Here is an 18159-nt window from a genome sequence, read left to right as displayed (position 1 = left end):
ATCACAAAATACATAAGAATTCCATGTTTTACAACTAATCTCAACAAATAGGAAAAGCCCTCCATGGAGGAGAACTTAGGGTTCACAAAATTGAAGAGATAAGGAAGAAATTGAAACCAAAGAGAAAATGCAAAGCCTTTCCCAAGGTTCTTGGCAGCTGCTCCATGCTCCATTTGCGCCTCCCCTTCGCATCTCCATATCCAATTTGTGACCCATCTTCTCCCTCAACCCAAAAGGGGCAAAATCACCATTGAAGAAGCTTGAAGACCCAAGGAGGAGTGGGAGAGCTTCCCAACACCCCAAATAGCCTCCAAGGGCCTCTCCCAATCTCTCTAGGTGAAGAATGCCCCAAAAAATGCAACCCCCATGTTTAAATAACCCATTTTGACACATCAGCGGAAAGTCGCGCCCGACGCCTCTTCTGGGGCGCCCGGGCACCAAATTCTGGGCAAAACAGCGAAGCAGAGGGCGCCCAGCGCCCTTCTAAGGTGCCTAGGCACGAAATCTGCAGAAAAAGGGCGCTCGGCGCCCCCTAGGGGCGCCCGGGCGCTATAATTAAGCACCAACAGCGAACCATAGGGCGCTGGGCACCCTTTTGGGGCGCCCGGGCGTGGAAATTGGGTTGTAACACATAGAAGGGCGCCCAGGCGCGGACAACTTTGACAGCATTCTAAAATTCAGGCTCTTGCGCGATTCCAAAGGCGTCCAACATGGGTATTTGCTTCAAATTGATCTTTTATGGCCCCAAAACATGTTCCCTTGAGTTCTTGCTTGTTTTCCTCCACTAGAATTGCTTCCTATTCATTTATTTCACACACTCAAACGTAGAGATTAGAGGTAAAAACAAGCATATACTAAATAAAACACAAGAAAACTAGAAAACACACTAAACGTGAGGATAAAACAATGTAAAAGCTATGAAGGAGTTGATTTGTTCACAAAATATATACACACAAACACGTAAAATCAACCGTTATCACTCATTTGTAACAATGCACTCAAATTTGTGGTTTAAGTGAAAGAAGACTTGATCAATTACTCAAGGTGGTATTCATTTTCCAAAGAAATGGTTCAACACAATTTTTGTACCTTAAACTTTATACCAATTTGTACAATTGCCTAACTCTTCAGTTCTCTCAATCACAACAATCCAAACAATAAACAAAACTTGATTCAATGTTCAAATCATACAATTCAATTCAAGTACAAATATCAATTCGATATGCAAACAACATACCGAAAACATCAAACGTATCTGAATCATGCAAACTAAAACAACTAGCTTCCCTTACCTTAAATGCAGCCATCAACTTGATAATCCCTAAAGACTCTTAAACATATAGCAAACTCAATTTATTCCTATGAACAATGCAAATATATTAAAGTCATCATTGAAACCACTGATGAACAAATCTTACGTGAGAGGCAAAAAGAACACAAATCTTATGTGTGAGAGAAAAAAAAAACTACATGCATAAGAATAACTAAATTATCAAGAAAGGAAAAAAAAATTAACGTACTCTATTAAAAAAACGGTTTAGTGATTTTAATAAACTCACCACTAAAAGGAATGTTATAATCTCCAATCGATTTAAAAAAAAAATGAACGGATTGTAAAATATCTTAAAAATAGAAAAAATTAAAAAAACAAAAAAAAAACATATTTTTAAAACAATAAAACTTGTTTAAAAAAATATATTTCTATTTTAAATTTTTAATATTAAAATAATCAAGTTTCGTCTTTCTAAATAAATTTATTTTTTTATTTTATTTATTTTTATTCTTTTCCAACTTATTAAGAAAATTTTATTTTATATTTCAATATTTGTTCTTTCCTCTCACTCCCTTACCTAATATTCAAACAAACTTTAATAGTTGAATTCAAATTCAGTCCCCTATACCAGTTTTCTTTTATTTTAAATGAATAAATTAATTAAATCACGGACTTAACAGTTTCAAATCCTTATTAATGTACATGGTATCTCTACCTCACTCATTCCACGGAAGTTGACGTGACAGTAATGCGGTTAACTTTAGGCAGTTTGATTACCTCGAAGAAATGGACCAAATTTCTATTGGGTTTGTCTGCAAAAGTGTTTTCTAACTTTGTGCTGATTTAGATTTTCTACTTCTTTGACTTTTTTTTAAAACTATTAACTGTTTGCATAATTTGGATCAGTAAGACCACATCCAACTAATTTCTTTAAATGTAAAGCAAAAAATATCATCAAAATCAATTTTATTCATTAAAACAAATAATGAATAGCTAAATTATCAAGAAAGGAACATTTAATTCAGATTATTGTTTTAATGATAAATAGAATTTGATGATATTTTTTCTAGTGATGAGTTTATTAAGATTAATTAAACAGTTTCTTCAATAGAATACCTTGATTTTTTTTCCTTTCTTTATAATAACTATCAAAAATTATTTAAGATCTTAAAAATCAAATTCATCATTAAAACAATAATATCAATTAAATGTTTAAAACTCTATATCATATGAAAATCTATAAAAAGGAACTATCAAAAAAGTGATATAAGCTTTTCAAACAGATCCTATACTATAGAATGCTCTAAGAAAACAAGTGTACAGAATGCTGCAAGTTATATATATATATATATATATATATATATATATATATATATATATATATATATATATATATATATATATATATATATAATTTTGCTTATGCTTTTTTTTATATTTTTCTTCTATCTCTTTCTATTTTGTTATTTGTTTTTGATATTTTATTTCTTTTTTGACAGCTCCTAAAATAATTTTAATTTGTGTATGATATCATTTTTAGTTAATGAATATCATTTTAATGGAAGAATAATCCCTTGTAATGATGAATTTTTTAGGGTGATAATATCTTGACATATTTCATGGTTTATACAAATTTATTTTACAATTTTTAATCTATAAGTTAAGATAATGAAGATGAATGTATTGTTTTTTTTTTATAATTTTTTTCACCAAATTCTTTATTCTCATCCATACTCATATATTTATAATAGTAAGAAGTAAAAGTAATTTGATTAACCAATTTAATAAATTTTAGGTAAATCTACTTTCTTTTTATTCCAGCACTTTTTTTTTTCTTCATTTTTGTACATTAATTGAAAAGCAACCATCCATTGTGTTTATCCATTGTGTCTATCTAAATTTATATTATACATATAAATGTTTGATTTAATAGTATTTTTGTTCTTATATTTATAATAATAATTTAATATTTATTTACTTATAACTTAGTGCGTATATTTATAAAAAAAAAATGTGATCATGATGAATAACTACAAAAGTTTAAAAGCAAAGTACCTTTGAGTTGGTCGGAACTAGTAAAAAACTAGGGTAAGAACTGATTATGTTAAGTTCTAACTAGGAAAAAAAACAATAAAAAAGAGAGTAAAAAAAAAAGAAAGTGTTCATTTAATGGTTTCGTTGTAGTGAGAGTGATATTTACTCTTCCATGTGCTTTAGGATCTCGAGATATATAACATAAAACCAAATGATTGTGGGTAGCTGCATAAAGTTGAAGCAAAATGATGCTAGTTGAAGTAATTTAAAAAAAATTTAAAAAAAATCTTCAAAGGAATCAAAGTTGGACTTTGCTAAATGTTATTCTGCTATACTTTATTCATCAATCTAAAGTTGTTCTTCTTGTTTGCTGTTCAGAAAATGTTCACATTAGATACAAAAGTTAGATAAAGCCACACTGCTTTTCTACTAATGTCAATTTCTTACCTTCTACTCCAATCTTATCAATATTTTACTAATTAAGGTAATACTAATTACTATTTTTCTTTTTAAGTTTTCAATTTCAAATGAATCCAAACAAATAATTAAATTCATTTAATAAATTTTGTAAATAATACAAATTAGAAAACTGACCATGAAGAATGGACTTGTGTGGATGTAAAATATGAAAAATATTATATAGAATACTGCAAATCTTAAATAAAATCTTGAATCATATCCTCTGAATCTTTAAAAACATTAATTATCACAACTTTTATAATTTAAAGCAGTAAGTTTTATATAGCAAACCCACAATATTACGTAAAAAAAAATCATAAAGTTATTATTTTTTAGTCCTACTAAAAGTTACTTGGATATATTCGGAACAGAAATTAAATAATTTTATTTTCATAAATGAAAATGAATTAAAAACAAACTAAGAAACACAGGTCATCCTAATTAAAAATTAAGTTATCGAGTGAAAAATAGTGTTAGATATCATACACATGCAAAAGTAACCAAATATGTAGACCAAACTTTTAAAAGGTTGATAAATTTTATCTGAGAGAATTAATGATTTATGTAAATTCAATATGTAGTATTAATTTAACAATGTTCTCAATACATCTGTCACAAAATGATAAAGGTATAAAAACGGTCAAAAATCAACGCAATGTTAATTCAATAATTATGAAGGAAAGTCAAACTGAGGAACTCTCGAAGTTCAAAACACAATGCGAATAAGGTTCAGGTTGCGCAGTAGAATCACATGTCGCGAATACAATACTTTATGTTTTCGAGACAATATCAATGCGCAACCTACAATTTCAGAAGGACTTTAATATATCTTAAAATAATTAATATTTTCTATATAAAAATAATAAAATATTTTCCTTTTATGATTGTTTTTGGTCTAAACCGTAATATCTTTAAAAACTATTTATTTTAACTAATGAACTGTGAATTATTGCATTTAAAAGTTGGTGACGATATTGAACATAGTTTACTATGGAAGGAACACTATGTATAGTAAACTATGTTGTTTAATAGTAAATGTTTTTAAACTTAATGATATGTATTAATGAATATTCCTAACCTTACTTTTTAAATTATGAAAAGAATGTAAGTGAAATTAAGGGAGATTTCTATCACTTTGTAGTATGAAAAAGAATGACATTTCTTAATTCATGAGAATTTACCTTCCACACAAATAAGTAGTATTATTTTCCGTAGGTACCACATAAATAGTATTATTTTCTGTAGGTTCAGTATTGAAGAGGACAATAGGATAATAAATGAAAAATATCTTAAATTTAAATTCAACAAAAAAAATAAATAAATTTTAAACAGCAATCCCACACAACAAGTAGAAAAGAATTATTAATTAACTACATGCTTATAAAAAAGTAAATATTGTATAATATCTTTAGATTTGTAACAATTTGAAAATATTAAATAAGTTAAAATGATAATGTTTTAGTTAAAGATATCTTGATATAGTTTTTAATATTTCTAATTAAATCATTTAAAACTGATCGTGTTTACTTCTAATTTGAGGTACAATTTATAAGTTAAAGTTATATATTCTATTATTTCTGATCTCTAATCAATATTATTATAATTTAAAATTTATATTTTCAATATTTAAAGTAATTATTCTGCACTTTTTGCTTAACAAATATTAATACGAAGTGGGTTCAAGAAAAAAAAAATGCATAATAACAATTTAAGATATTAAAAATTGGTTAGAGAAAATACAAATTCTAACGGATAGATAATATTGATAAGAATTAAAAAAATAATAGAAAAAACTTGTACCAAAAATTCAATAATATTGAATGTTCTTATTAGAAATATTATAAATTATAAAAAAATTATTTTTCATTTAAAAAATAACAACTTAAACTAAAAACAATAAATTGTTTAGTTAGACAATAATAAAACCTTAATTCTTTTGTCATCTTTAAATATTTTATGAATGAAACAAGATATTATATATGAATTGGCATGTAGTATTAATATTTTTGTACTTTATAATAATATAAAATTATAATTCTCTTCATACAAATTGTTATTCTATTTTACTTTTAACAATAATTTAAAATTATAGTACACAATTAATGTATAAACAAAGAAAACAAATTAAAACATAGTGAAATTAACAAGAATAAATAGAAAAATAAAATAACATATAATATCATGAGATTATCAAAAGAAGTAAAGACAATTGCGAGATAAATGTTTAAAAGCTTTGATTTTATTTAATTAATTTTTTATTACAGTATAACTTTAATATAGTATACGATAAATAAATTTTAATTATTTTATCTTTATGATGAATAAAATTACATAAAATAAAACCAATATATATTATGAATAAAAGAATCATAAGAGGGGTGTAATTAAAAAATGTGCACAAAGAAGTGCAAAAGTTCTTAATTTTACACTAAAGGAAATTATATTGGATAAAATGCAGAGAGTGAAAGCTTTTGAGGAAATATGAACTTTGCAGAGATAAACGAACTTGACAGGACTTTAAAATCAGTTTATAACTCAGTTCATTATTAAAAAACTATTTGACCATATGATAACTTTTTATTATGGAGCTATTGTAAATAAATTGACCTCATAATATATCTGAACATTTATTTAAATTATTAACCATATGAATTTAAATTTTAAAGTTATTTTGTACCATACTAATATAAATGATTTTAAAGTTTCCTCTTTTACATAGTTGATTTTCATAATTTTTTTACTTATTAAGAAATACAAATAAATGGCCTAGTGTTGACTAAATATTTGACAGTTCTGTTTTGGTTCATATCTTTTAGCTGCAGTCATAAATTGCGGAAAGTTTTTTCTTTTGTTGTGTTGTCTTCGAAATTCACAGAGGAGAATAGTAGCAATTACTCATTGTGTCTCTGTGCAAACCATGGAAGTTAGTTTGGTAAATCCACACAATAATACACTCTAAATTCCTACTCTATGCTTCAAGTTCCAAGTAACTCAACCCTATTATTATAAATTAAATCACCTTATATTCTATTACTTCTTCTACACCATCATTAATAAACTAATCACACAAACTAATAATGCTAACATTAATATATCTTTTCTTTTCCTTCTCCAAAAACAAGATATTCTACAACCATCTTAATCTCATAAAAATATTAATTATTCCTACCTTCTTTCTAAATTAAAATGTAACTATTAAACCATTTTAATTGGTCTCACTTTCGTTTAATATATTTAAAGAGAATGTGAGTCTGTTTTCATAGAATTGTATAGCTATTTTTTAATGTGTATATAAATCTTGAATTCTAGATGAGAATGATAAAGAAATAGTACTGAGAGATTTGTTTATATTAATCTTATTCATTTTGTAACCCATAGTAATTATGTGACATCCGGGCACTCACAAGGACGAGGAGTGATCGTCGGTGCGAGAAGCACGAATAAGGAGTGACTCCTGGTAGACTTCCAATGGAAGGGGTATATAGACGAATCGAACATACACCAGAATGAGAGAGATCTAGAGACTGTTTAGGTATAAGACTATACGGTTGAAGGATAACTTAAAGAAATTAATTTGGCTACTCATATCAATAAATGCATTTGTTTTTCGGTATCCTAACCCATAAGAACTTCATAGTTAAGCGTGCCTGGAGTAATTTGGGATGGGTGACCTTCTGGGAAATTTTCTTGGAATGTGTGCGAGTGAGGACAAAATACATTGAAAAACTTTGTATTGATGTGTGGGGCAGTCAAACATAAGTTGACGGGGCGTTACAAATTATAAAAAGAAGAAATATATCTGAAATAGCTACTATTTTATTTTTTTAAAAAAATAATAGTGTAATGAAAACAAATTAATAACTATAACATTAACTTTATATAATTGATATTGTCATTTATTTATTGTATTGAAAGAACTAACATTCTAATTAATATAAGACAATAAATACAAAATAATATTTTTCAAAGTCAAACTAACTAGTCTTTGTCGTCGAAACAAAAGAGAGGAAGAAAATTAGTTTTGTTAAGTTGAGTTAAAAAAATTAATTTAAAACAGAAATAGTGTGATTTGTTATACATTTTTTATATACATTATATTATTTTATTTATTTTCTATTTTCTATTAAATCAATTAAATTATATAATTTTTAATATATATATTTACTTTTTTTTATCCATTTCTATCCTCTAAAGCAACTAAACATTGATTTTTTTTCTTCTTATTCATCGTTCTTCCTTCGTTTATTATGTATCTCTCCTTTTTCTTTCCTTGATATCAAAAATTGTTTTATTTGATTTCTACATTTGGTGGAATTTTCATCTCACCTTCTTAATGTTAACATCCAAAAATACAAGTCCTTATATCTGTTTATAGGGATTGAAATGAATTCATTCAACTCAATTGAAATAGGATGATGATATTTTGACAATATTTTTTGACAACTTTTTTTATAACGGGACACGTGTAATCACTTTATTGATCTATTTAAATTTACGTTTAAAAAATATTTAAAACGAATTAATAAGAAACTGTCACGTATGTATTGTCAAAAAAATTATTAAAAAATTGTTGTTGAAAAGACTTTTTCCATTAAAATAAGTTAAAACTGAATGAAATTTTAAAATTTAAGACATTAAAATTGATGTTACTCAATAATTCTTGAAAAAGAATATGAAGAAAAATGAGTAAGAAGGGACAAAGACAGTGATGATTATTGTGTAGTGTGATAGAGGTCAAATTCACATGGCCTCAATTTTGTTGGATTGGGTGAATGAATATGGTAATAAAATACAATACAACCTTGGTTTTGGTGTATTTGAGACTTGAGAGAGGCTTCTGACTTCTTGTCTCCTATAATAACCAAAATGAGTCTCCCAAGTTCAAGTACTACCAACTTATCTTTCTATTTTTTTTTATTATTTTATCAATACACGCTCTTTCTTATATATTAAATCCAAGACATATCTTGCTAGTACATAATTCACATGTATAAATTGTTTAAAATAAACTTTTCAATGTTGCGCACTGTCTTGAAGTTCATAGTTTAATTTATTATTATAAAATGTTAAAATATTGGTCTATATATACACACTCTCTCTGTTAATTATTAAATAATTGTCATTCCATCACCAAAATTAATGATGATTAGATCAGTTACGCGGCAATTATTATAACTATACTTAATCTATAAATTAATACCAAATCAAACTCTCTTTTAAGAATAAACATACACATAAATTTCCATACAAATAAAAATTGTTCACATTGAATTAAATCTTTATGAATTTGCTTTTGACACTACTCGTCTAGATAATTAGAAATAAATTATGAAATAAGGATGGGAGTTCTGAAAAAACAAACATTCTAATGTAAATTTCCCACATGCTCACACTACCTGTTCAATCAGATAGGCCTGGGCCTGGCCCTGGTGATCTTGTCAAATATCTTTTTTGGAAATGACCTTTTGGTACACCTACAAATGATTTTCATTTTTATTTTTTGTTAAACATAAAGGTATTTTAATAATATGAAAGACGAAATTATTATCTTAAAAAATATAAAAGAGTTAAGAACAACTCCTATATTCATAGATGTTACTATATCAATGTAATCAGTGTTGAAACTTCTGTGGTATGCTTAAAAGCTCAAATTATTAATTACTTGTATCACATGGGTAAGTGACCCTATAAATGAAATAAATGAGAGCTATATATTCTCCACATGACTAAAGTGCAATTACCACAATAATCTTCTTTTCTATGCTTTTAAAAAAGATTAACATATATTCATAAGAGCTATAACAGGAAAAAAAAAAGTAATTTGCAAAATTTATAATAAGATATTTTGTAGAAATCTTTCTATAGGCAAGAATCTAGGTTTTGGAGATTTTATAAAATACACTGCATATTGTGCTGTGCATTATAAGGGAATAATCAGCCGGACAATGAACATGTGAGTAAAAAATGCTGTTGTGTGTGATTTCGACTTATCAAAATAACATAAATCAAACCACTTTGAGAAAACAGTGGCAATGGATTGAAATGATTTTATAACAGTTTATTTACTGTTATGTTTTGACTTTGAGAGACTTTGACTAACACAATTTTATTGGTAAAATTTATTGAAGATGGTAAATTTGGGTAAGTCTTACATTGAATTTAATGATTCTCTTTCTTAGGTCTGTTATTCTAATAAATATGAATCAATGATAAATTGTGTATTATTATACTATAGTCATAAATTTATTTTGACATGTGTGTGTGTGAATGTTGTAAATTTAATGCATTGGTAAAAGAGATTGAGGGCTGAAACGACAATGACAAGAAGGAGGTAGGATGGAGTGAGTGGTCCCATAGTTGGATTTACTATCACTTTTGATGAAATGCAATGTAATCAATGAAGAATGGAAGTGGTCCTAATCCTACTATGTCTATCATCATCACGTTGCCATCCAATCACGTAATCATCAAATGCCTAATCAAACTTAATTCATACAAAATCAATCATCCACACCTTAAACTACTAAATAAAATTCTTCCTCTACCTCTTAAATTTATCCTTGTACCATCCTTCTAGATTTTATTTTCCGGATCATAAATCAATTTCAGAAACATTTTTTCCGAAGACACTCACCCACTCTTATTCTGGATAAAATTTTCCGAAATTGATTTTGTGTATTTTGAAAAATAAAATTCGAAAAATAATGGGGTGCAGACAGAAATTTAATAGGGTGCAGAAAGAAACTGCCATAAAAATATCGTGTTTGGACTTTAAAGCAGCAGTGATCTGAGCTTGTTTGGAGGCCCAGAATGCAACCCACACCACGTCTGGGTGGATCCAGTATCAATTGAAAAGATAATCATTTACACTATATAGAGTTGTGCCTTTTTATGATTCATTGCTTTAGTGTTCGGCTCTAATTATATAGTGTGAGAACATTATTATATATATCATGCATATTTACACTCCATCTTCTTTTGATTATCACCTTACTTTCTAAACTTTCCTTATTTAACGTTTTCATTTAAATTAAAGTTAAAACCAATTAAATTTATTTGTCATATATGAAATAAGAAAATAATAAAATCATGTTTGATTTTAATTATATGAAATAACACATCCATAATTATGAAAACCTGATTTTTATTGCTATGAAAAAATTAATACTATGTCATGATGAATTAATATTATATTTAGTTAATTACTAGACTACAAAACCTTTACTATAGGAATTTTTTTAATGAAATTTTTTAATAGAACATTTAAATATTAAATAAATAAAAAATGAAATAACAAAAGAGAGGGTATGTCGGCTATTTTACTTTACTTTTTTTTTTTGCTTACATAAAACAAGATGAATTATGAATTCTATGTGTATGTTAAATATACAATTTCAAATGTATGAATAGTATCGGATCCACTTAAGAAGGGCCGTGGTGTTGTCCCAAAATATAAATTATTCAAAATTTTAATTTTCTATTAAAGTAATTAAAATTTAAGAATAAATTTTATTCCATTGTTATTTATTATACTGTGTAAATCCAATAATGATTACTTATAAAGCTCTAAACAAAAAAAAAATTCACATCAATCCAAAATACTAATCAAGACTAGAGTAATTTTAGTAAAAAAAAACTATAAAAGATATACTAATCACTAATAAAGCCACGATCAAACAAATTATATATATGTTAGAAAAAAATATATTTGAAGTTAATCCAGGCTTTTGTTTGGTTAATTTTTTAGATTTCAAAATAAATTCGATGATCTACATATTAAGTTATAGGATGCAATAGATTGAACCTTCTTATAGGATTGGGTACGTGAATAGTCAAATTAACAGAAGTTTGAAAGTACCATTCTAAAATTTTGTAGGGTTATATCTAATAGCTTCAAGAAGCAATAAAAGGTTATGTTATTAGTATTCACTACTAAAAAACAATTATTATTATTATTTTAAAAATTTTATCTGTTTACTTAAAATATTATTTTTTAAATATGTTTTTGCTTTTTATTTTATATTTTGTGTTACATTTAATATTTTAATAAATACAAGTATTTTTCAATTTAATTTTTATATTATTACCATTAAATATAATTCTTATTAATTACATATTCTACTACCATTTAGTTTTCCTTAAAATCATTTTTAAAGCATTTAAAAAATTAAAATAGTGAAATTCGGAAAACAACATAAAACCCAGAATATTGAAATATTGACTTATGAAAGATTGAAATAAAGGTAAAACTAAATAGTTAAAAATAAAAATGAGAATTATGTGAGTACTACCACTGAATTATTATATGGAATTATCAATATAATACGTATACTTTCTCTTACAAGTTTGTCTTTTAGGGTTCTTATTGTATCTCTTATACAATCTCTATTTTCATTTTTTTTATAATTAATTTCTTTTGTCATATTAATAGTTTTTTTTTCTATCTATTTTCACTTTCTGGCCATACGCCCCATACGTATTAATCATCATTTAATTACATAATCCCTAATAAAATATTGGTGGAAATGTCCAGTTTTACTATCCACAACAAGAATAGATGTGTGGAAACATCTAAAAAAAAAAGGGTGAAGAAAACAAAAATAAAAGAGTAGATGATAGTTCTAATAAACTTGTACGTAGTTCTAAAATAAATATTACACTTAACATAAGAAATTCCTTTCGTTGGCATTAATACCTGATGAAACCATTCAGTTCATGGGCAAAGATCATGCATGTATATTACCAAATATATAAAGCTGCAGAATATTTTCCATGTCATGAAGTTTATGACAGCGGTTATGATATAATAATAACCCTAGCTAGTAAGTGGTTTTTGTGCATGTATATGACATGCCTATCTTTTATTATAACAAACGATTGAAAATTGGATTTCTTTTGATTTGCTATATCTTCACAGCATAGTTATAGCCTCTGAGCAGAAGCTTTGTTGCACTTCCATTGCTAGTTCCTCCAGACTTAGTTGACATCCCAGTTCTATCTGTAGTAGTAAAAAAAACGTATCACGTAAATAATGTAATAACAACATAAAGAAAGAAGCTGTAAATAACATCCATATATATATAAGTATTTTATTTGAACCAAATCAAAGATGATTGCAACTATCTTTTTATGTTTCTTGAATAGGTACGATCACCCTCATCCAAATTTACGGATATTGCTGTGACACTCATTGTGGTGTTTGTTGGAAATTTTTGTGAGTCTAATAAAAATGAAAAAGTAAAATATTATATAAAAATAAAAAATTGTTAATCTATTATCTTAGACTTTTGAATAAAGAGTGATCTCAATCCCTTGATTACATGAAAATTATACTGAAAACACATCAAGAAGGTGATAAACAAAAGTGAGAAGAAAACGATAATTAAATTTTTCAGCGTGAAGAAGCGTATCAGACTGTATGTTCTTTGATCGCATGGCTATTTGATCAAAATCAAGAAGTGGTACCTTCGGTCTAATAACACTTTTTTTATGTCCTTTGAGTTGTAATTTGTGTATTGTGGTTTAGATATCGGAAAGTTGTAAAATCTACACTGATTTCTCAGAAAGCTATGTGTTTGGTTCATAGAAATGGCTTGAAACCCTAATTGAAATAGGCTATGAATTCCGATTGTTACGATCAATGGTAAAATCTCCCAACATTTGAGAATCTCACTGTTACTTTTCTTGATTATTCTTATAAGTGTATATTAATGTACCTAACTATTTAAAGTTATTGTTAACTGATATATATTATTGTTAAATAGTAAGTTATAAAAGGAATAGTTATTGTTTCACCTTGACGAGAAACTGGTAAAGGACAGTCTCCTCCATGCTGCTGATGTTGAGATGAAGAACTTCAAAGGAAAGAGTTTCCAAAACAGTTATGATCCTTGAAACTTGACCCGGAATTCTTTGGGAGATGACTTTCAAGATGACATTTGAACCAGAGATTTTGACTTCAACATCCGCAACAGAAGAGTTGCAGCTTGCTCCCAGTTCCTTGAAAGAATTGGACCCAACTATGGAGGAGCTATCAAGTTGATGAAAATTTGGGTGAAGTGTTCGTGGACTCGGACCAGGGCTAGGGCTTAAACTCTTTCTTCTTTTCTGGGACTCCAAAGCCTGAAGAACTTGGTGTAACTCCTTGATGAATTCTATGACACCCCCTATTATAGATGCTTGATCTCCCTAAAGTAAAAGCAAAAACAAGAAAATATGGGAAATTGTTTTTCCCTCATTGACATGAGAAAATTTTGATGATAAAAACTATTGGTATAGTAACTCAAAAGACGAGGAAAAAGAAAAGAAAAATACCCTTTTGATATAGAAACAAGGGGTCAACGATCTTAAAACTTTGAGATGTTCATTCATCTGTCTTCTTCGGTTCCTCTCGACAGCTATGTGAGACATGATAACTATGGTTGTGTCTTGGATTTAAGGTAGTTAGTTGTTTCAAGTAGAGAAGTCAAAGTGTGGTGTATTTATAGGAGGGAATTTAAGAGTAAGAGTGAAGATAATAAATGGTATAGGTTGGTTTCCCGTGAAGTATTCTTTAACGTAGTTTACAAATAGATACACTCTTTCTCTGTCTTTTCTTGCTTATAAACATTACGCGTCTCACGCTTATGATCTTGCGTCAATTACGTGCCCTCGTGAGTTAAAACAGGGAGATGGTTATTTTCTCAGCTCTCCCATGCATTTTTTATCCTCATTCATGCATGCCTTGCCGAGGCTTTCATCGCTCAACTTAGTATCATCTTGCTGCAACCATGCAATTTATTCCCAAACATTGTTTTCTTCGCTCTACCAAATTTATCCTTTTATTTTCTTTCCAAAACTCCAACAAAAAGGGAAATAATCTTTATATACACTTAAAATACTTATAAATAATAACAACTTTTTTTTTGGCTGCATATATATATATATATAGCTTAAACAGTATTATTCAACTCACTTAAAAAGACTAAAGTTTCAGAATCTTATAATTAATTAGTTGCTTGTATATTTCATGCGAGTTATTAATCAACGGGTCGTAGAACACATAGGAATACGAATAGCCTAAATTGCTAAATTCAAATAGCTCAATATTTGAATTATTTAACAAAAACTTTGAATTTACATAACCGGCTTAGAAATAAGTCGTGATTGAAAGTATATATTTCATAGAGGTGAAAAATACTTTCTGGTAAGAAAAAGTTAAAAATAGTTACGAAAGTCCTTGGCTAATTCCTGTTATTTTTCATCTTTATATTTATTTTTTCAATTTAACATTTAAATATAAAATATTTATTAGAACCGTTAAATTAAAAAGAAAGTAAAGAATGAGAATGAAAAATAAAATTATTCTTAACCCTATGTTTTTAAAATTAAAACATTATCGATAATATATATATATATATATATATATATATATATATATATAATTATAATTATAAAGGATATTGTTATAATTTAGTATTCGTAAGGAATAAATTACTCATCAGTAAATATTACAACGGACATTCATTTTATTTTCTTATAATATGGCATATGTGGCAACAATTAATTCTCTGTACTACTTCGTTTGGTAGAGGGAAAACAAACAAAAAAAAATGAAAAATAATAGTTAAAATAAAAGCTGTTTGATGAGAAAGAAATGAATGAATTTTTTTCTTGATAATATTATTTATTATTATTAATATTATTTATTGTATTCAACATTATAATATGTACAGGTGATTTTGATAGTTACATGATTAATTATGAGATCCCATAATTCATAATATTTTATTCATCATAGTTCGGTATAAGTATAACATAATTGATTAGTTTAAGAATAATTTTCGCGATTTTCTGCATAATGTTGCAAGAAAGGTTCGGTTGTGTCTAAAACTTAAATTAAACAAAGACTAGGGGTACTCCGCTCGGTATTCATGTAGCAGCAGATAATTAATTTCTTACATATGTGAGGTTGAAATTTGGGCTGCTACTTCTCTAAATTGTGATTTTCTGCTTGTCTTGGTTGATTGTAATTGTTCTTTACTTGTTAGAGTTGTTGAAACTTGGATTTGGAGTTGATGATTTTGATTGTGCAGTGTTGAATAGAGAAAAATAGCTACAGTTGGGTAAATTGGCAGAGTTGAGTTGATTGTGATATAGTTTAGTGTCCCTTGTTACGTGTTTAGCCTTTTTCCTTTTTAGAATTAAGTCATTTGTTTTTCTTTTTAGTCTTAGCTTGTCCCTGTCCAAGAGGGGAGTTCTTTAAGTGTGGGGGTGTGATAATTCTTAATATTTTCATCTTTTTCTAGTCTTATAAGTCTTTATTAGTTTGTTTTAGTTTCTTATTGACTAGAATTAGGTTAGTTTTAGTTTTTTCTTTAATTTCTTTAGTTTTATAAAATTGTAGTTAAAAGTAGGTTTTAAAGAGTATTTTTTTTAGTAATTGCAAATAAATAGAAAATTAGGATTTTTCTTTAGAAAATTTTTGAATAAAAATTCTTTTCTTTAATTTTTGTTTCATAGGTTTTAATTTTCTTATTTGATTAAATGCCCTTTTCTTTGTGCAGAGTAGGCTAGCCATTTTAAATTGGGCCTCAGCCTTGACTAATTGGATTATTTTTTCTTTGCTGCAGATACAATTTAATTGGACCTCATCTTTAAACAGATTGAATTGAAACTATTGAGTCGGTGCTTTTGATGGGCTGCACAAGTTGGGTCGTTATTGCTGTTCTGCAATATTATTGCTGCATCAATGCATTGGGCTGTTTCAATTGGGTTTAAACTACTAGTCTGCTGTAGATGCAATGAATTGATACTGGGCTGCTGCACTATTTGGGCTTAAGTGGAACGACAGCGTTTTGGTTGGTGCCCTTGGGGAGTAAAGCTCGTCAACATGCTTCATTTTGGCAGAAAACATTCCCTTGAGCTAGGGCTCTTATGCGACGCAGAAAAAGAAGAGTGACGCAAGTGAAAAGGAAGCTCGCGACCCTGATCGGACGGCTGGAAATGAAACTGTCAAAAGGAAGAGCGAGAGCCATCCGATTGGGAAGCACAAAGCGTCTCGTGCAAGTTTCTTCTACCCTTTTCCCTCTTTCATTTGTTTTTCTTTCTTTCTTTCAACCCTATATATAGGGGTTTTCAGCCATGTAAATAGTTTCAGAGAGACTCTTAGACACAGACACACTTTCATTTGTTGCTACAGTTCTTTATTCTCTATATTAGGGTTTTATTCGCTTTTGTAGAATAGGGATTTTGTTACTGGATTTCACGGAGGAATTCACGAGAGTGACAGAAGTGAGTTGTCTCTGCGGATTCTGGTATTAGCTTTCTATTCTAATAAATTGTTGATGTTACTTTCGATTTCTTGTTTCAGTTTCTATTCTTGTGCTTTTCCATTCTGTTCTTATTCAGTTTTCAATTTTTGTAATTGTTTTGTTATGGAAATTGAATTCGACTTTGTGATCTCTGCATTTTATAATTCCTTTTGGAGTTAAATGACTATGTGATGAGCATTATTCATTGAGATGTCTTCTCGAGTCAGAGTAGAGTCCAATGCATAAAGATTCATCGTTTCTATTTTTTTCGTTTCTAGTATGTGTGTTTGTGTGCTGGTATTGAACTGTGTATGATAATTTTGAAGGAAAACATCCAAAATTTTACATCTGTCTGGATGTAATAGGACCCTGGATTGGGCCTAAATTTTCAAGAGGTCTTCTTGAGAGATGTTAAGCTTCGCCATTATCAGACTAAGTCCAATTTCAGTGTTGTGTTTTCAGTTTTTGTGAAACTATGCATTGGTTGAGTAATTGAGTGAGAATTTCCACTTTTAAGTTCTGAAATATGAACTAAAAAGACCCGGTGATGGGCTTAAATTTCTCGGAATATCTTTCTGAAGAGGAATTGAGACTCTTTCATTCAATCTATTGTACAATTGTCTATGTTCTTTGCTTAGCTTCATATCTTTAGTTTGTTTCTTTATTTTTAGTATTTCTGTTGAATTGATTTTAGAATATTTCGTAGTTCAGATTGTGATTTTAATTTTCCTTTCATTTAGGTTCTGTTATGTGACTTTTATTCTTTGGAAATTTTGTGTTAATTTGATCATTTCTATCATTACAGTTCTGGATTTTAAATCATTTTAGTTGCATTCAATTTTCAATTTAGTTTAGGTTCTGTTGCAGTTTTAGGTAGTTATAATATTTAGATTTTATCTTTGTTTTGAGTAGTTTAGACTGTTATTTCCTTTTCTTTTATATTGCATTTCAGTTTCTTTATTCTTTTAAACAGATTTTAGTTTAGATTGTTATTTTTTTCCTTTTTAGTTTCATTCATTTTAACCTGTTTAATAGTTTAATAGTAAATAAAATACAAGACCTTAACCATACACTCTAATCTTAATTAGCTGAGTCCTAGGA

At 27.8% G+C, this 18159-nt stretch overlaps 1 protein-coding gene across 1 annotated transcript; it reads right to left on the bottom strand.

Annotated features, from left to right (window-relative positions):
* Nucleotides 1-12385: 12385 nt before the first annotated feature.
* Nucleotides 12386-14199, bottom strand: LOC106775578 (transcription factor MUTE). Its single transcript, XM_014662723.2, has 3 exons — nt 14081-14199; nt 13562-13954; nt 12386-12764 (listed from the first exon to the last, which is right to left on the bottom strand). The coding sequence occupies exons 1-3, from the start codon at nt 14174-14176 to the stop codon at nt 12678-12680; spliced, it is 576 nt and encodes a 191-aa protein (XP_014518209.1). The 5' UTR covers nt 14177-14199; the 3' UTR covers nt 12386-12677.
* Between the last annotated feature and the right edge of the window lie 3960 nt (nt 14200-18159).

This window comes from Vigna radiata, chromosome 10, assembly GCF_000741045.1.
Source record: "Vigna radiata var. radiata cultivar VC1973A chromosome 10, Vradiata_ver6, whole genome shotgun sequence".
NCBI classification, from domain to species: Eukaryota; Viridiplantae; Streptophyta; class Magnoliopsida; order Fabales; family Fabaceae; genus Vigna; species Vigna radiata.
This window is presented reverse-complemented; position numbering and strand designations above follow the sequence as displayed.